We start from the raw sequence: 20,732 nt of genomic DNA, 5'->3' as shown, positions 1-20,732 counted from the left end.
GCCCTTATCCTTAGACTGTGTCCTCTGGTTCTGGACTTCCACAACATCAGGAACATTCTTCCTGCATCTAACCTGTCCAGTCCCGTCAGAATTTTATATGTTGCTATGAGATCCCCCCTCATCCTTTTAAGCGAATACAGGCCCAGTCGATCCAGTCTCTCCTCATGTCAGTCCTGCCATCCCAGGAATCAGTCTGGTGAACCTTCGCTGCACTCCCTCAATAGCAAGAACGTCCTTCCTCAGATTAGGAGACCAAAACTGAACACAATATTCTAGGTGAGGCCTCACCAAGGCCCTGTACAACTGCAGTAAGACCTCCCTGCTCCTAAACTCAAATCCCCTAGCTATAAAGGCCAACATACCATTTGCCGCTTCACCGCCTGCTGTACCTGCATGCCAACTTTCAATGACTGATGTACCATGGCACCCAGGTCTCGTTGCATCTCACCTTTTCCTAATCTGCCGTCATTCAGATAATATTCTGCCTTCATGCTTTTACCCCCAAAGTGGATAACCTCACATTTATCCACATTATACTGCATCTGCCATGCTTTTGCCCACTCACCTAACCTGTCCAAGTCACGCTGCAGCCTCTTAGCATCCTCCTCACAGCTCACACCCAGCTTAGTGTCATCTGCAAAATTGGCGATATTACACTGAATTCCTTCATCTAAATTAATGTATATTGTAAATAGCTGGGGTCCAAGCACTGAGCCCTGCAGCACCCCACTAGTCACTGCCTGCCATTCTGAAAAGGACCCGTTTATCCCGACTCTCTGCTTCCTGTCTGCCAACCAGTTCTCTATCCACGTCAGTATATTACCCCCAATACCATGTGCTTTAATTTTGCACACCAATCTCGTGTGGGACCTTGTCAAAAGCCTTTTGAAAGTCTAAATACAACACATCCACTGGTTCTCCCTTGTCCACTCTACTAGTTATATCCTCAAAAAATTCCAGAAGATTTGTCAAGCATGATTTCCCTTTCATAAATCCATGCTGACTTGGACCGATCCCTGTCACTGCTATTTGATCTTTAATAATTGATCCAACATTTTCCCCACCACTGATGTCAGGCTAACCGGTCTAGTTACCCGTTTTCTCTCCTTTTAAAAAAAGTGGTGTTACATTAGCCACCCTCCAGTCCATAGGAACTGATCCAGAGTCAATAGACTGTTGGAAAATGATCACCAATGCATCCACTATTTCTAGGGCCATTTCCTTAAGTACTCTGGGATGCAGACTATCTGGCCCCGGGGACTTATCGGCCTTCAATCCCATTAATTTTCCCAACACAATTTCCCGCTTAATAAGGATTTCCTTCAGTTCTTCCTTCTCACTAGACCCTCGGTCCCCTAGTATTTCCAGGTGGTTATTTGTGTCTTCTTTCGTGAAGACAGAACCAAAGTATTTGTTCAACTAGTCTGCCATTTCTTTGTTCCCCATTATAAATTCACCTGAATCTGACTGCAAGGGACCTATGTTTGTCTTCGCTAATCTTAGTCTCTTCACATATCGATAGAAGCTTTTATGTTCCCGGCAAGGTTTCTCTCATACTCTATTTTTCCCCCTCCTAATTAAGCCCTTTGTCCTCCTCTGCTGAATTCTAAATTTCTCCCAGTCCTCAGGTTTGCTGCTTTTTCTGGCCAACTTATATGCCTCTTCCTTGGATTTATCACTATCCTTAATGTCCCTTGTTAGCCACGGTTGAGCCACCTTCCCCGTTTTATTTTTACTCCAGACAGGGATGTACAATTGTTGAAATTCATCAATGATCTTTAAATGTTTGCCATTGCCTATCCACCGTCAACCCTTTAAGTATCATTTGCCAGTCTATTCTAGCCAATTCACGTCTCATACCATCGAAGTTACCTTTCCTTAAGTTCAGGACCCTAGTCTCTGAATTAACTATCACACTCCATCTTAATAAAGAATTCTACCATATTATAAGCACTCTTCCCCAAGGGGACTCGCACAACAAGGTTGCTAATTAGTCCTCTCATTACACATCACCCAGTCTAGGATGGCCAGCCCTCTAGTTGGTTCCTCAACATATTAGTCTAGAAAACCATCCTTAATACACTCCAGGAAATCCTCCTCCACCGTATTGCTACCAGTTTGGTTAGCCCAATCTATATGTAGATTAAAGTCGCCCATGATAACTGCTGTACCTTTATTGCATGCATCCCTAATTTCTTGTTTGATGCTGCCCCCAACCTCACTACTACTGTTTGATATCTGTACACAACTCTCACTAGCGTTTTCTGCCCCTTGGTATTCCGCAGTTCCACCCATACAGATTCCACATCATTCAAGCTAATGTCCTTCCTTACGATTGCGTTAATTTCTCTTTAACCAGCAACACTACTCCACCTCCTTTTCCTTTCTGTCTATCCTTTCTGAATGTTGAGTTCTCAGCCTTGGAGCCATGTTTCCATGATGCCAATTATATCATTCATTAATTGTTGCCTGTGCAGTTAATTCATTCATCTTATTACGAATACTCCTCGCATTGAGGCACAGAGCCTTCCGGCTTGTCTTTTTAACACTCTTTGCCCCTTTAGAATTTTGCTGTAATGTGGCCCTTTTTGATTTTTGCCTTGGTTTCTCTGCTCTCCACTTTTACTTTTCTTCTTTCTATCTTTTGCTTCTGCCTCCATTCTACTTCCCTGTCTCCCTGCATAGGTTCCCATCCCCCTGCCATATTAGTTTAACCCCTCCCCAACAGCACTAGCAAACACTCTCCCGAGGACATTGGTTCCAGTCCTGCCCAGGTGCAGACCGTCTAGTTTGTACTGGTCCCACCTCCCCCAGAACCAGTTCCAATGTCCCAGGAATTTGAATCCCTCCCTTCTGCATCATTCCTCAAGCAACGTATTCATCTGAGCTATCCTGCAATTCCTACTGTGACTAGCACGTGGCACTGGTAGCAATCCTGAGATTACTACCTTTGAGGTCCTACTTTTTAATTTAATTCCTAGGTCCCTAAATTTACCTTGTAGGACCTCATCCTGTTTTTTACCTATATCGTTGGTTCTTATATGCATCACGACAACTGGTTGTTCACCCTCCCCCTCCAAAATGTCCTGCAACTGTTCGAGACATTCTTGACCCTTGCACCAGAGAGGCAACATACCATCTTAGAGTCTCAATTGCGGCCACAGAAACATCTATCTATTCCCCTTACAATAGAATCCTCTACCACTATAGCTCTCCCACTCTTTTTCCTGCCCTCCTGTGCAGCAGAGCTACCCATGGTGCCATGGACTTGGCGGCTGCTGCTACCCTCCCCTGATGAGTCATCCTCTAAGCAGTACCCAAAATGGTGCATCTGTTTGAGGGAAATTACTGCAGCGGAACCCTGCACTACCTTCCTTCCAGTGCTCTTCCTGTTGGTCTCCCATTCCCTGCGGTAAGACCAACTCACTAAACGTGCTATTCACGGCATCCTCAGCATCGCGGATGCTCCAGAGTGAATCCACCCGCAGCTCCAGTGCCGCAATGCGGTCTGTCATTTGCTTAATCTATTAATATCTTTGCTACTTTAAGCTTCCATCTACACTTCTTACAATGTCACCTAGCTTAGTGTCATCGGCAAACTTGGTTATGTGACTTTCTATACCATCATCTAAGTTATTACTAAATAAGGTGAATAGTTGAGGCCTCAACATAGATTTTTGCGGGACACCACTGGTCACATCCTGCCAATTCAAGTACCTGCCCATTACCCCAACTCTGTTTCCTGTCGCTCAGCCAATTTCCTAACCAGGTCAATAATTTGCTTCAATTCTATGAGTTTCAACTTCAGCCAACAGTCACTTAAGAGGGACTTTATCAAATATCTTCTGGGAGTCCATGTAAATAACATCCATAAACATTCCCTTGTCCGCTACTTCAGTCACCTCTTCAAAATAAATTCAGTCAAGTTCATCAGGCATGACTTGCCCTTCACAAATCCATGCTGGTTCTCTATTCAACTGAAAATTTTCAAGGTGTTCAGTCACCCTATCCTTAATTATAGACTCTAGTAATTTCCCAACAGATATTAGGCTAACTGGTCTATAATTCCCCGATTTCCCTCACTCAACTTTCTTAAATAGCAGTGTGACATATGCAATTTTCCAATCTAAACGAAGTGTTCTTGAAGCGAGAGCTTTGGAAGATTAACAGTTACGGTATCCTTTAAAACCCTGGGATAAAAACCATCTGTTCCTGGGGATTTGTCACTCGTTGGTGCCATTATTTTCTTCATTACTGTTAGTTTGCTTATGTTAATTTTGATGTCTCCATCTCAATATTAATTTCCTTGGTTTATCCAGCATGCTATCTTCTTTCCCTACTGTGAATACTGACGCAAAGTGATTATTCAACATGCCTGCCATTTTCTTATTTTCATTTACAATATCAGAGATCAGTTTTTCAGGGGCCCACATTACTCCTGACCTCACCCTTTTTCTTAATTGTAAAAATTAAAAGGTGTAAAAGCAAGAGTCATGATAAAGGGAGAGTTCACTTATCCTAATTCATCCTGATTTTAAAAAAAAAGGTAGAAATGGAGAGGGGGGGGGAATTTCTGAAATGTGTACTGGAGAACTTTCTTGATCAACAATGCTGGATCTAGTTCTGGGGAATAAAGTGGGGCAACAGAAGCATGTTTCAATAGGAGAAACAGTGACCACAATATCAATGTGTTAGCAGTGGCTCAGTGGTAGCACTCTCACCTCCAATTCAAAAGGTTGAGAGTTCCAGTTCTGCAGGTTTCAGTTAACGCAAGCAAACAGTATTCGAAAAAAATAATGGCACTACAGACTGACATTCTTAGGACCCAATGGTTTCAACCCCAGGGTTTTAAAGGATGTAGCCAAGGAAACTGCAGATGCTTCCAAAGCGCTCGATTCAGAAATTGTCCCTTTAGGTTGGAATATTCCAAATGTGACTTCATTAATAAAGGTGCGAGAGAAACATGAAGTTTATAGACCTGTTACTCTAACATCTGTTGTGGAGAATTTATTGCTCTAAATTTATTGTTCTAGTGTCAGCTATGGCTCAATGGGTAACGCACACACCTCAGTCAGAAGGTTGTGGGTTCAAGTATCACTCCAGGGATTAAGCACAACAATCTAGGCTAACACTCTAGCGCAGTGCTGAGGGAGTGCAACACTGTTGGAGGTGCCGTCTTTCAGAGGAGACGTTAAACCTGCTCTCTGGTGAATGTGAAAGATCCCATGGCACTATTTCGAAGAGGAGCAGGGGAGTTATCCCCAGTGTCCTGGACAATATTTATCCCTTAAATCAACATAACCAAAACAGTTTATCTGGTCATTATCACATTGCTGGTTTTTGGAGCTTGCTATGTGCAAATTGGCTATCACATTTCCCACATTACAACAGTGACCACACTTCAAAAGTACTTCATTCGCTGTAAAGCACTGATGTCCGGTGGTCATGAAAGACGCTATATAAATACAAGTCTTTCTATAAAACTAAGGACAGTGTGACTGAGCACTTGAGAAATGGAGCTGATTGGAGAGCGCCAACATAAATTTGTAACAGGTAGGTCATGTTTAATGGACCTAATTGAATTTTTTCAGGAAGTAACTAAAGTAGTTGATAGGGGAATGTCTATGGAAGTTTCTTATAAGAAAACTGTTAGCTAACATTAAAGCTCATGGAATTGAAGGCAAAATTCATGACCTGGTTAGGAGATTGGTTAGGCGGAAGAAGACAAGAGTAAGGATAATGAGTATGTACTCTAATTGGAAGTGACGAGTGGTATCCCACAAGGATCTGTGCTGGGACCTCAACTAGTCACTATATTTATTAATGACTTCGATAACACAATCGAGTGTCATATGTCCAAGTTTGCCGATGACATCAAAATTAGTGGTATAATATGTAATGTATACGGGAGCATAAAATTACAAAGAGACATTGAGTGGGTGAAACTGTGGCAGATGGATTTCACCCAGGCATGTGAGGTCATCTATTTTGGACCAAAAAAGGATAGAACGGAGTTATTTAAATGCCGAAAAGTTAGGAACAGTAGTAGTCCAAAGTGATATAGGGGCCCATATACACAAATCACTAAAATGTAGTAGCCGGATTTTTAAAAAAATCAAAAAGCCGAATGGAATGTTAGCCTTTATATCGAGGGCTCGAATATAAAGGGGAAAAGGTTTTGCTACAGCTATACAAAGCCTTTGTTAGACCACATCTGGAGTACAGTGTACCGTTCTTGGCACCTCACCTTAGAAATTATATATTGGTCTTGGAAGGTGTGCAGCGCAGATTCACTAGAAAGTTACCAGGGTTAGATTATGAAGAAATTAACTAGGCTTGTATTCCCTGGAATATAGGTTAGTTAAGAGCTGATTTGATTGAGATTTTTAGGATTTTGAAAGAAATTGATTGGAGCGAGAGCAAGAGCGAAACATTTGAGAGAAACATTTTCCATTGGTGGGGGAAGTCTAGAAGAAGGGAATTATAGCCTTAAAATCAAAACCATGCCATTTAGGAAATGAGACAGGTAATTTTCACCTAAAGTGTTGTAGCATAACTTAGCAGGGAGTGGAGCGGGCTTTCGGTGTCTCGTGGCCCGTCCCTGGTCCCAAAAGTTCCTTTGTTCTAAACCGTGGAGCATTCAATCATGTATATTTGCTGTCTCTTTCCTTCGTAATGATTTGATGTTTTTAAAATTGGTGACCGGCGTCAATTGAAACCAGTGTGATCTGCTGTGTTATTGCTCCCAAAATGTTGGTCCCTCTTATTCCAGCAACCACTTTGACTGCATTGCATGCAACATTAGAACAACTGGTGTGAGGTTAGCGACCTGCAGTGGAGCAGGCCAGGGAGTCTTTCACAAAGGTCAATAGCAGGCGCCAACCCCGAAGCTGGGGGAGGCGGAGGTTCTTTATTTTTGAAGGTGAGAGAGGTTTAGGAGTCGGCGAGTGCACGGGGAGGCCTGATGAGTGAAGCTGTGTGGCTGATGGTGGGGGGGTGTGGAGTGTGAAGCGCCGAACAGTCTGAGGGAAGGGGCTCCTTACTCAGGCGTAGTCTTGGAGAAGGTTGGCACGGGACAGGATGCAGGTGGCAGCCTTCTGGGTGAGTAGGAGCTTGTGTGACAGATTGGATTAGCTGGGGTTGTTTTCCTTGGAACAGAGGAGGCTGAGGAGAGACCTCATTGAGGTGTATAAAATTATGAGGGGCCTAGCTATAGTGGATAGAAAGGGCCTATTTTCCCTTAGCAGAGGGGTTAACAACCATAAATTTAAAAGGAATTGGTAGAAGGTTTAGAGTGGATTTGAGAGGAAATGTCTTCACCCAGAGGGTGGTGGGGGTCTGGAACTCTCTGCCTGAAAGGGTGGTAGAGGCAGAAACCCTCACTACATTTAAAAAGTACCTGGATGTGCACTTGGAAGTGCCGTAACCTACAGGGCTACGGACCAAGAGCTGGAAAGTGGGATTAGGCTGGATAGCCTCTTGTTGGCCGACGCGGACACGATGGGCCGAAATGGCCTCCTTTCGTGCTGTAAATTTCTGTGATTGAGAGAAGTTAGGAAACACTTTTTCATGCAAAGGGTGATAGTAGTCTGGAACTCTCCCACAAAAAGCAGTAGATATAAGTTCAGTTAATAATTTTAAATCAGATCGATATTTTGCTAGCCAAGGGTATAAGATGATATGGAGCCAAGATACAAATCAGCCATGATCTTACTGAATGATGGAACAGGCCCAACGGTCTGCAAGTTGTTATGGAAAGGGACAAAAAACAATTAAAGGTGATGATAACTCAACTAGAAGAGGGCTGATTATAGTGAGTTGGAAAGGGATCTGGTCCAGGTGGGTCGGAAACAAAAATTGGCAGGTAAAACAGTAAATGAGCAATAGGAGGCCTTCAAGGAGGAGATGGTTTTGGTAGACTAAATACATTCCCATGAGATGGACTGAGGGGCATCCAAAGCTAGAGGTCCCTGGATGACTAAAGAAATGGAGATTGAAATGAAACAGAAAAAGGCTTATGATAATTGTCAGGTTCATAATACAGTAGAGAATCAAGCAGAATACAGAAAGCGTGGTGGGAAACTGAAAAAAAGGAAACAAGAGCAAAGAGAGTGTATAATAATGTTAGCGGGCAACAAAAGGGAACACTTTTATAAACAGAGTAAAAGGATAGTCAAAAGGAAGGGCGATTCAGTTGTGGACCAAAAAGGAAATCTTGGAGGCAGTGGCCATGTCTGAGGTACTAAATCATTACTTTGTAGCTGTCTTCACAATAGAGGATACTGCCAATCTTAGTAAAGGAGGAGTGAGTAGAGAAATTGAACAGGATAAAAAATATATTAAGAGGCGGTACTTAAAAGGTTGGTTGCAATCAAAAAATGGTCACCCAGTCCAAATGGTTGGCATCGTAGGTTGCTGAGGGAAGGAAGGCTAGAAATAGAGGTGTCTCTGTCCACAATCTTTCAATCCTCCTTGGGAGTGGAGTCAGAGGACTGGAAGGTTTCAAACTTCTGAACAAATATTTTGTATCAGTCTTTCCGGGAGAGGACACTAACAATATTCCGACAGTGGATAGTCAAGGGGCTATGGGGGGGGGGGGGGGGTGGGGGAGGAACGTAACACAATCACTAAGGAGGTGGTGCTCAGTAAGATAATGGGACTAAAGGCAGATAAATCCCCTGGACCCGATGGCTTGCATCCTAGGGTCTTGAGAAGTAGCGGCAGGGATTGTGGATGCATTGGTTGTAATTTACCAAAATTCCCTGGATTCTGGAGAGGTCCCAGCAGATTGGAAAGCTGCAAATGTAATGCCCCTATTTAAAAAAGGAGGCAGACAAAAAGCAGGTAACTTTAGACCAGTTAGCCCAACATCTGTGGTTGGGAAAAGGTTGGAGTCCATTATTAGAGTAGTAGTAGCAGGACATTTGGAAAAGCAAAATTCAGTCAGGCAGAGTCAGCATGGATTTATGAAAGGGAAGTCATGTTTGACAAATGTGCTAGAATTCTTTGAGGTTGTAACGAACAGGGTGGATAAAGGGGAACCAGTAGATATGGTGTATTTGGACTTGCAGAAGGCATCTGACAAGGTGCCACATAAAAGGTTACTGCACAAGATAAAGGTTCACGGGGTTGGGGGTAATATATTAGCATGGAGAGAGGATTGGCTAACTAACAGAAAACAGAGTTGGGATAAATGATTCATTCTCTGGTTGGCAATCAGTGCTGGGACCCCAACTATTTACAATCTATATTAACGACTTAGAAGGGGGGACAGAGTGTAACGTAGCCAAGTTTTCTGACAATACAAAGATGGGAGGAAAAGCAATGTGTGGAGGACAAAAAAAATCTGCAAAAGGACATGGATAGGCTAAGTGAGTGGGCAAAAATTTGGCAGATGGAGTATAATGTTGGAAAGTGCGAGGTCATGCACTTTGGCAGAAAGAATAAAAGAGCAAGTTATTATTTAAATGGAGAAAGATTGCAAAGTGCTGCTGTACAGTATGACCTGGTGGTACTTGTGCATGAAACACAAAAGGATAGTATGCAGGTACAGCAAGTGATCAGGAAGGCCAATGGTATCTTGGCCTTTATTGCAAAGGAGATGGAGTATAAAAGCAGTGAAGTCTTGCTACAGCTATACAAGGTATTGGTGAGGCAACACCTAGAATACTGTGTGCAGTTTTGGTTTCCATATTTACGAAAACTTGCTTTGGAAGCAGTTCAAAGAAGGTTCACTAGGTTGATGACTCATGAGGAAAGGGTGAGTAGGTTGGGCCTCTACTCATTGGAATTCAGAAGAATGAGAGGTGATCTTATCAAAACGTATAAGATTATAAGGGGGCTTGACAAAGTGTATGCAGAGAGGATGTTTCCACTGATGGGGGAGATTAGAACTAGAGGGCATGATATTAGAATAAGGGGCCGCCCATTTAAAACAGATGAGTAGAAATTTTTTCTGAGGGTTGCAAATCTGTGGAATCCGTTGCCTCAGAGCTGTGGAAGCTGGGACATTGAATAAATTTAAGACAGAAATAGAGAGTTTCTTAAACGATAAGGGGTTATGGGGAGCGGGCAGGGAAGTGGAGCTGAATTCACGATCAGATCAGCCATGATCTTATTGAATGGCGGAGCAGCTCGAGGGGCCGAATGGCCTACTCCTGCTCCTATTTCTTATGTTATGTAAGTGTTACACCCCTGTCCAAATCAAAAGAGGGATAAACCCATTAACAACAGGCCAGTCAGCCTCTAGATCCAGAACAATGAATTTTCACTTGAAAAACATGTGTTAATGACCGCCAACACGGACTGGTTAAAGGCAAATCACGTCTGACAAACTTGTTGAGTTTTTTGATGAAATAACAGGATTGATGAAAATCGTGCTGTTTGTGTGTATATGCATTGCAAAAGGCATTTGAAAAAGTACTGAACAGCTTGATCAGCAAAACAAACTATGGGATTAAAGACACTGCTAGTATGTATACAACATTTACTAAGAGACAGAAAGCCGAGAATAGTGGTAAACTGTTACTTTTTAAACTGGAGGGGAGTATACAGTGGTGTCCCCCCAGGAATTGGTATTTGGCCCACTGTTCCTTTTGATGAATATTAATAACCTGGACTGGGTACAGGGGCACAATTTCAAAGTTTGTAAGTGACAAAACAAGGATATGTAATAAATAGTGAGGAGGACAGTAACAGACTTCAGGAGGACATACAGACTGGCAAAATGGGAAGATATATGGCAGATGAAATTTAATGCAAAGTGTGAAGTGATGCATTTTGAGGAAGAATGGAGAGGCAATATAAACAAAATGGTACAATTTTAAAGGGGTGCAGGAACAGAGATCTAGTGGTTCACAAACAAAATGTTTGAAGGTGGCAAGACAAGTTGATAAAGTTATTAAAAAAGCATATGGGATCCTTGGCTTTATAAAGAGGTAGTGTACAGTATAGAACAAGTTATGCTAAACCTTTTATAAAACACTGGTTATACCTCAGCTCGAATATTGTATCCAATTCTGGGCAACACACTAAGAATGCAAATTCCTTGGAGGGTGCAAGGAGATTTACCAGAATTATACCAGGGATGAGGGACTTCAGTTATGTGGGGAGACAAGAGAAGCTGGGATTGTTTGGCTTAGAGCAGAGAAGGTTAAGGGGAGATTTAATGGAGTGTTCAAAATGATAAGGTGCTTTGATAGAGTAAATAAGGAGAAATGGTTTCCATTGGCAGGTGGGTCAGTAACCAGAGGCTACAGATTTACTGGCAATGTGTGATGATCTGGAATGCACTGCCTAAAAGGGTGGTGGAAGCAGATTCAACAGTAACTTTTAGGAGGGGATTGGATACATACTTGAAAAAGAAAATGATCACAATTTGATAGCTTTTTGAAAAGGACCAGCACAGACATGCCGGGCCGAATGGCCGCCTTCTGTGCTGTATGATTTCATGGGTACATGTTTCAACACAAAAACAAAAGCGGTATAGCTTATTCTACATCTCATATTTTGGTTAATAGTTCAGAAGCAAAACTGTTTTCTTTCATTGGCAGCAAGTTCAGTTAATTGAAGCCAACCATGCAAACACGCACTCAAGCAACTTAAGAAAACCATGACATCTTTGCAACTACTATTTTAACAATGCTATACTGTTTTAAAAGCAACTTAAAATCAGAATAGCCAGTGTTAAATTTCTGCTGCTTTAAACAATCCAAAAATGAATTCATCATATGAAGTAGGCTTTAACTCTTGGAGTGTCGGACACCCATGATCCAGGAAGCTGGATGCTAGTATTGCAAACTATTTGATCGGGCACTAAAAGTTTCTAAATATCAGCCAAGATGCCAACATAAATCCATGCCGACTAATGGAACAAAAAGGTAATTATATTAAATTAGTATGGACCATTTCTTCTCTAGGTCCTAGTTAACACGTGTCTACAGCACAAAATACTCAATTTAATACAAATTTACTATCACTCTGGGGATTAAAAAGGATAGAAACATTTGCACTGGTAGTTGCAGTGGAAAGAAAGGTGCTACTGAGGTTCGGTTAGAGTAGAAGGAGGTTTACTCTAAATCTGGCCATGCTTGACGGAGACACGAATTATAAAGTGGAAAGTGTTCCATTCCCCAACAGAGCACTTACTTTAAAATCAGCTAAACACAATGTAGAAAGGGGGCCTGAATTAATGACTGAAAATTGATGCCTGGCCCACAATTCTAAAACAAGAGGCACTGGCATTCATGCATTAAAAGCAATCTTGCCCTTTAATTTCATCATGACAGCCTTATACTTGAACAATAGTAGTTAGTTCATAAGATTGGGTTTTATAACTTTATGAATGAAAATCCAAACTTATGTACAGATCTCTGTTTCAACCCCATAAAATCTGCTGCATGATGAAAGTACTTCTACCTGGCTGAGGGTGAATAACTATATCACTTCTCCTCCCACCATCTCCCTGAGGTATGACCCCACTATTGAACACCAAATAATTTCTCAGACTTACCAATCCATTTCTCCTCCCTTTACCATCTCCAAACCCACACAGCCCGTTGCTACCTCCTTTCAAAATACACAAAGAGGACTGTCCTGTTGGGCAGTCACTCTGCTTCTGTCCCACCAAACTAGTTCTCTCTCACCTGACTTAATTTCTCCACTGCTCCTTTCCTCCTCCCGCCCCCTGCTTTCACACGGATCTTGAGGATTTTATTCATTTTTCTTCCAATTCCCACCCATTCCTCATCTTTACAGGTATATTTAGCACTTCTCTCTTCCTGAACTTTTCGCCATCTCTGGCAATGCACTTTTCACAGACATCCATTATAAACACACGATTATAGATTTTTTTTCTTAAAGATTCTATCCTTTCAGTTTCTCGATGTCCCATTATATTGGTTCTGATGACTCCATTTTCTGCAGCAGACCTATTAAAATGTCCCTTTTTTTCACTAACCGTTCCCTCAATAGTGGTCAACAGGGCATGGATGCACCCATACAATCAATGTTTGATGTCGTTTTTGCCTAAACCACTAACCCTGGACATAAATTCCACAGCCTCACAGTTCTATGAAAAGATGTTTCTTGTTTTCTGTTCTAAACGCCTTGCATTAAACATTAGCAGTTAATTCTTGACCCAACTACTGTAAGGTCTACTATCTACCCTGTCCCATCCTTTCATAATGTTAAACATTTTGATCATATTACCCCATAATCTGCATTGTTTATGAAAAAGTCCCAATTTTCCAACTCTTTCTTCATTTGTATTTCCTCATACTAGGCAGTGTCCTACTGAATTTTTGTTATATCCTCTCTAAAGCTTTAGTATATTTACTATAGTGTAGAGCCCAATACTGTACATAGTACTCTAACTGAAGAGTTTATATAGGTTTGTCATGATACAACCTAGAATTCCAATAGCAATTAAAAAAATATAAACAGCCATATCAACCTATTTTCCTTTGAATTTTTGTTCAAATAAATCAGTTTTTCCACAGCATCATTTTCACTCAGAATATAATTAGTTTACATTAATTTTTTTTTTTTTAAAAAGCCAAAATGCATCACATTTACTGGCACTGAATTTCATCTGCCACTTTGAGCACAATCCCCCCCCCCTTATTAATATTCCTTTGCAGCTTCCTTTCAACTTCTAAAGAATTACATATAGCACTGCTTATTTCCAACCACTCTGAACTCCTTAAGCCCTCAACACCTAATCTGCATTCTCCCAGCCAATTTTTGATTTGTTTGTTAACTTCCCCCTAATTCCACACCCCTTAATCTTCTCATGATACTGGAGGTTAAAGAGTTACAGTATGAGGGCAGGTTGCATAAACTTGGCTGGTATCCCCGAGAGTATAGAAAATTGAGGGTGATCTGATTGACGTGTTTAAATTGTTAAAACAATTTCGTAGGGTAGGTAGAGAAACTATTCCCTCTAATCAAGACACTTTCTCAAACAAAGCATAATAAAACTCTAATTCACCACCAAAAAAGGGTGCTGAGACAATTAGAGCTTTCGGGACTGAAATCGCTAGATTTCTGTTAGGTAAGGGCATCAAGGAATATGGAGCCAAGCCGGAAAACAGAGTTGAGGTACAGATCAGCTATGATCTAACTGAATAACCGAGTAGATTCGAGGGGCTGAATGTTCTACTCCTGTTCCTATGTTCTCTGGTAATCCCCATGTGGTACTTTGCAAAAGGCTTTCCTAAAGTCCATTACATTTCCTAAAGTACACTACATTCACAGTTTCCCACATCTACAAGTCTGTTACTGCCACAAAGAATTCTATGTGATTTATCAAGCATGATATCCCCTTTTGAAATCCAAGCTGGTTACTTCTAACTTTTCTGGAAATGTGGTCATACATCCTTAAAGACTAATATTTTCCTACAAATGGGTATTACATTGGCACTCCAGTCCTCCAGCACATAACCAGTCTCAATAAAGTCCTGAATAATGTACATTGTACATTAATGATTTAGACGAGGGGATTAAATGTAGTATCTCCAAATTTGCGGATGACACTAAGTTGGATGGCAGTGTGAGCTGCGAGGAGAATGCTATGAGGCTGCAGAGTGACTTGGATAGGTTAGGCGAGTGGGCAAATGCATGGCAGATGAAGTCTAATGTGGATAAATTTGAGGTTATTCACTTTGGTGGTAAAAACAGAGACAGACTATTATCTGAATGGTGACAGATTAGGAAAAGGGGAGGTGCAACAAGACCTGGGTGTCATGGTACATCAGTCATTGAAGGTTGGCATGCAGGTACAGCAGGCAATTAAGAAAGCAAATGGCATGTTGGCCTTCATAGCGAGGGGATTTGAATACAGGGGCAGGGAGGTGTTACTACAGTTGTACAGGGCCTATGTGAGGCCACACCTGGAGTATTGTGTACAGTTTTGGTCTCCTAACTTGAGGAAGGACATTCTTGCTACTGAGGGAGTGCAGCGAAGGTTCACCAGACTGATTCCCTGGATGGTGGGACTGACATATCAAGAAAGACTGGATCAACTGGGCTTGTATTCACTGGAGTTCAGAAGAATGAGAGGGGATCTCATGGAAAGGTTTCAAATTCTGACGGGTTTTAGACAGGTCAGATGCAGGAAGAATGTTCCCAATGTTGGGAAGTCCAGAACCAGGGGTCACAGTCTAAGGATAAGGGGTAAGCCATTTAGGACAGAGATGAGGAGAAACTTCTTCACCTAGAGAGTGGTGAGCCTGTGGAATTCTCTACCACAGAAAGTTGTTGAGGCCAATTCACTAAATATATTCAAAAAGGAGTTAGATGTAGTCCTTACTACTAGGGGGATCAAAGGGTATGGTGAGAAAGCAGGAATGGGGTACTGAAGTTGCATGTTCAGCCATGAACTCACTGAATGGCGGTGCACGCTCGAAGGGCTGAATGCTCTACTCCTGCACCTATTTTCTATGTTTCTATATAATTTCCAGGTCATCTGCAATAGGTCCTGGTGCTTTGTCTGCCTTTAGCCGAAATAACTTTACCATCTCCCATGCTTTTCATCCTAGTTACAGATGTTTGTTTTTCCAGTGTATTTTCAGGAGCAAAGGGTTATAGTAGAGGTAGACAAAGGGATGCAGTTGTTGAAGTGAGCAATTAATCGCAATTACACAAGGTTATAGCCAATGGGATTGGGGAAATATATTAGCATGGATTGAGGATTGATTGAGGATTAACGGACAGAAAACAGTAGGAATAAATGGATCATTTTCAGGATGGCAGGATGTAACTAGTGGAGTGCCACAAGGATCAGTGTTTGGGCCTCAGCTATTTACAATCTTTAAGGGAGCAGAATGTAATGTATCCAAGTTTGCTGATGACACAAAGTTAGGAGGGAAAGTAAGCTGTCAGGAGGACAGAAAGAGACTGCAAAGGGTTAGGGTTAAGTGAGTGAGCATTAAGGTGACAGATGGAGTATAATAAACACTAGACAGTAGTGGCTCTAAAGTGTATACGTGAAGACAGTTTTGGCAGTCTTAACTTAGCTATTCAATTGTTAATCCACAGTAAACACGGAACAATTCAGCAATCACAGAGGTCTTGAGAATATCAGGTGGGGGAACTGGGTAATTCCCCAATAGTAAAGAAAATGGTGACCCAAAATTGCCAGTTAAGGCAGGTTTTGGGGAAAATAGAGGAAGTTTTATGTTACATTTGACTTGAGTGCATTCAAATATGGGCAACAGGTGACCAGTGCAAAGTTGTTCCACCATGGCCATTCCCTAACACAAAACTAAGTTTTAGAAAAAAACATGCTCATTGAGTGTTTTCCAAGAGGAAAGGCCAAAAACAAGTATTGCATGCAGAAATTGCCAGAGTAGTATATTATTTATTTTCAGCATACCACCGCAGTACCATTTTGCAATTTTGATGCAAATTTGCTGCTCAAGATACCAGAAAAATACCTTTATTTTCACACTGTGGGACAGATGTGCTGGTCCAAAAGGCCGACGGATTAGATTTGAAAAGGCTAAAATTAAATCCTAAAAATAAGAATTCCCGTGTCAATATCGAGATGCAAAAGGTTGGCTAAAAGAAATGGATCCTTTTCAAATGTAAAGTATTAATTTACAACCATACTTGCACACTGCACATATCTTTTGGTCTAACTTTATACAAGCTTTTGCTAAACAATCTACACCCCCCCCCACCCTCAAATAAATGTACACTTGAAATGTCAGGATACCACGAAATGGATAAAATAAAGCAGTTGAAAGTGGAGGCTGCTCATTTCCAAGGTATTTAAAATAATTTCCAATATAATTCAATTCTCTAAATCTAATCAATCATAATTTTCCAAATTTACACCAGTATCAATGTGGATTCAGCAGTAATCCCCAATCTATTTGGATTCATTCAAATCTAACATTTTTGCACCTATTATCCATAGAACCTTTTTTTGTTTTAAGTGAAGCATGTCACAGAATGAAGCCAGTGTGATTTCCCATGCAAGTTAAACTGTTCGAATAATTGAGACCAATGAAAACCAATGGTTACAAATTCTTCAAAAATGATAAAACACTAAGTGGTTAAGTGTAAATGAATTGCGATAAAAGTATTTGTGCATTAAATGGACAACTAAAATCTCACACAGCCTTCAATTGTACTGTTCACCCACAATCTGCTAAGATCATGCGTACATTATTGCTTAGATTAATTATTGGGGAAATGGGAGAGAGAGAAATACTTCTCTACAGCTCAGCAACATACTACAGAAAAACACTTAGAAACCTGTAAGCAGTTCACTTATCTGTACCGTCAAATAGTAGAGTAGGAAGATATATACAAGAGAAAGGGAAAAAATACATTTTCAAGATCTTGGGGGCTAATTTTAACCCAACCGTCCTGGTGGGCAACTGCCCGTTTTACACCACGCCTGATTTCCAAAGTCAATGGAAGTAAAAATGGTTAGGGGGTAAAATAGGCAGCCAATCTAGGGCAAAATTACACTATCTGTCTGACATATACTGCTGGTTCTTTTGGGCAATCCCTAAACTACAGCATTTAACATTAAGCTCCAGTGACTGGTTATATTAATTGACCAGTCACCTCATTTTAGTTCCTCAATCAATTTGTAGCTTAGTAATTCCAAGTTAAACTTCAATAGCATTGCTAACACAAGACTACTTCAGAGGTGAAAATAACAAGCAGTGGTGGGAGACAGATTGAGTGGTGGTGACTAAAGGAGTTAAACAGGTAGGCTTTTGAATGAAGGGAAGTAGCATGGTAAAGGTTATTAAGGATGGTATTTCAGAGTTTGGGGCCAAATGTGAGCTGGTTCATTTTGGTAGGAGTAATAAGAAGTTTGGCAAGAACCTAAATGAGATAGAGAGAACAGGGAATACATATATATAAAAATTAAAAGTGGCAACACAAGTTGATATGGCCATAAAGCCTGTAAACAAAGTACTAGGGTTAATTGCTTGAGGAATAGAATGTGATATAAAAACGGCAATGTTAAATTTCTATAGAACTTTAGTTAGATTGCACTTGCAATACTGTGTGCAATTCTCATCTACATACTACAAAAAGGATATTGAAGCACTGGAGAAAGTGAAATTTACAAGAATGTTACCAGAATTGAGGGAAAACAATCAGGGAAGATGGAGACGAGATGATTAAGAGGCGACTTGATAGAGGTTTTTTTTTAAATATGAAGAGGCTGAATAAGGTTGATGTGGAGAAACTATTTCCATTTGTGGATGAGTCTAGAAAAAAGTGGCTGTCTTGTAGTTATGCATCCAACAGATCAAATAAAGAATTTAGGAGGAATTTCTGTCACATGGAGTGGTTGAAGCAGATAGCATTGATGCATACATGAAGATGGGAATAGTGAAATAGGGGCATGGTGGAAGGAAGTAATTAGAGTGGGAGAAGGCTCATGAGTATAAGTACTGGCATACACCAATTGGGCTGAAAAGCCAGTTTCTGTGCAATTCTATGAAGGACAGCTGAAGGCTCTCTGGCTTAAGGTGACAAAACAGGCCAGGAGTTGGAGGAGTGGACAGTGCAAGCAGAAACAAAGCTGAAGGGGCCTGGAAAAGTAGGAAAGGGCAAGGCCATGGAGGAACATTTAGACGAGAACAAATATTTTAAAATTCACATGCTGGTGAATAGGGGATAAATGTAGGTTAACATGTGTAGTGTATCTGCTGCATGGGTTCTTTAAGAATTCACAGCTACTGTAAAGAACTAGCTGGTTTATTAGCAAAGGTTTAACAAACTGAACATTACCAGTTCATCTACCAGGTTCACAACTGCATGCCTCATCGTGGAGAACCTGGACTCAATTAACTGGGGAGTTATTGTCTTGTGAATAGCACGTGACTGGCTAAGCCACAGTGTGCAACAGCTCCACAAACCTGTGAGCATACATTACGAGAGCAGGATATGAAGCAGTTGGCGAAGGTTTAGATACAGATGGTTAGTATGGACAGTATATGTAATTAAGTGTGGAGGTGACAAAAGTGCGACTAAGCATTTCAGCAGGAGTGGGAGAGGGTAGGGACAGAAGTTGTCAATGTTGAAGGGGTAAAAAATAGGTAGTATTAGTAGAAACTAGGATATGTTCCGATGCTACGAGGGTGAAGGATGGGCTAAAGTGGAAATAGGTGGGATCTGAAACAGATAGTGAAGCATGGCAACTGCAAGAGATGGATGGAGTTGTTGGCCAAAGCATGGAATCTTTGAAGAGAGTAGAACAGCATGCTTAAGGTCTTGCTGAAGAATTGAAGGGAGTTAGAAGAACATAATAGGAGCAGGAGGAGGTCATACAGCCCCTCAAGCCTACTCCTTCATTCAATAAGATCATGGTTGATCTGCTCATGGACTCAGCTCCACTTCCCTGCCCGCTCCCCATAACCCTTTATCGTTTAAGAAACTGTCTATTTCTGTCTTAAATTTATTCAATGTCCCAGCTTCCACAGCTCTGAGGCAGCGAATTCCACAGATTCACAACTCTAAGAAATTTCTCATCTCAGTTTTAAATTCTAAGATCATGCCCTCTAGTTCTAGTCTCCCCCTATCAGTGGAAACATCCTTTCTGCATCCACCTTGTCAAGCCCCCTCATAATCTTAAACATTTCGATAAGATCACCTCGCATTCTTCTGAATTCAAATGAGTAGAGGCACAACCTACTCAACCTTTCCTCATAAGTCAATCCCCTCATCCCTGGAATGAACCTAGTGAACCTTCTCTGAACTGCCTCCAAAGCAAGTATATCCTTTTGTAATTTTGGAAACCAAAACTGCACGCAGTATTCCAGGTGTGGCCTCACCAATACCCTATATAGCTGTAGCAAGATTTCCCTGCTTTTATACCCCATCCCCTTTGCAATAAAGGCCATGATTCAAATGGCCTTCCTGATCACTTGCTGTACCTGCATACTATCCTTTTGTTTCATGCACAAGTACCCCCAGGTCCCGCTGTACTGCAGCACTCTGCAATCTTTCTCCATTGAAATAATAACTTGCTCTTTGATTTTTTTTCTGCCAAAGTGCATGACCTCACACTTTCCAACATTATACTCCATCTGCCAAATTTTTGCCCACTCACTAAGCCTGTCTATGTCCTTTTGCAGATTTTGTGTCCTCACACATTGCCTTTCCTCCCATCTTTGTATCATCAGCAAACTTGGCTACGTTACACTCAATCCCTTCTTCCAAGTCATTTAGATTGTAAATAGTTGGGGTCCAAGCACTGATCCCTGCAGCACCCCACTAGTTACTGATTGCCAACCGACACTCTGTTTTCTGTTAGTTAGCCAATCCTCTATCCATGCTAGTATATTACCCTCAATCCTGTGAACTTTTATCTCGTGCAGTAACCTTTTTATGTGGCACCTTGTCAAATGCCTTCTGCAAGTCCAAATACACATCCACTGGTTCCCCTTTATCCACCCTGTTCCGTTACATCCTCAAAGAATTACAGCAAATTTGTCAAACATGACTTTCCTTTCATAAATCCATGCTGACTCTGCCTGGCCGAATGTTGCTTTTCCAAATGTCCAGCTACTGCTTCTTTAATAATGGACTCCAACATTTTCCCAACCACAGATGTTAGGCTAACTGGTCTATAGTTTCCTGCTTTTTGTCTGCCTCTTTTTTTTTTTAAATAATAGGGGCATTACATTTGCAGTTTTCCAATCTACTGGGACCTCCCTAGAATCCAGGGCATTTTGGTAAATTACAACCAGTGCATC

General features: G+C 41.3%; 1 protein-coding gene across 4 annotated transcripts in view; it reads right to left on the bottom strand.

Moving 5' to 3' along the window:
• The window catches only part of ranbp2 (RAN binding protein 2), an 80,797-nt gene that overhangs the window by 23,771 nt on the left and 36,294 nt on the right, over positions 1–20,732 (bottom strand). For 3 of the 4 annotated variants that reach the window (XM_070892128.1, XM_070892129.1, XM_070892126.1), the window contains exon 21: positions 16,437–16,514. The exons of the other annotated variant lie outside the window; for it this stretch is intronic. In XM_070892128.1, coding sequence (XP_070748229.1) covers positions 16,437–16,514 — 78 coding nt within the window. The remainder of the gene's footprint in view (positions 1–16,436; positions 16,515–20,732) is intronic. 4 annotated transcript variants of the gene reach the window in all.

This window comes from Pristiophorus japonicus, chromosome 10 (genome assembly GCF_044704955.1).
Source record: "Pristiophorus japonicus isolate sPriJap1 chromosome 10, sPriJap1.hap1, whole genome shotgun sequence".
Lineage (NCBI taxonomy): Eukaryota > Metazoa > Chordata > Chondrichthyes > Pristiophoridae > Pristiophorus > Pristiophorus japonicus.
The sequence above is the reverse complement of the archived record's forward strand: the minus strand, read 5'-3'. Positions and strand labels throughout refer to the sequence as shown.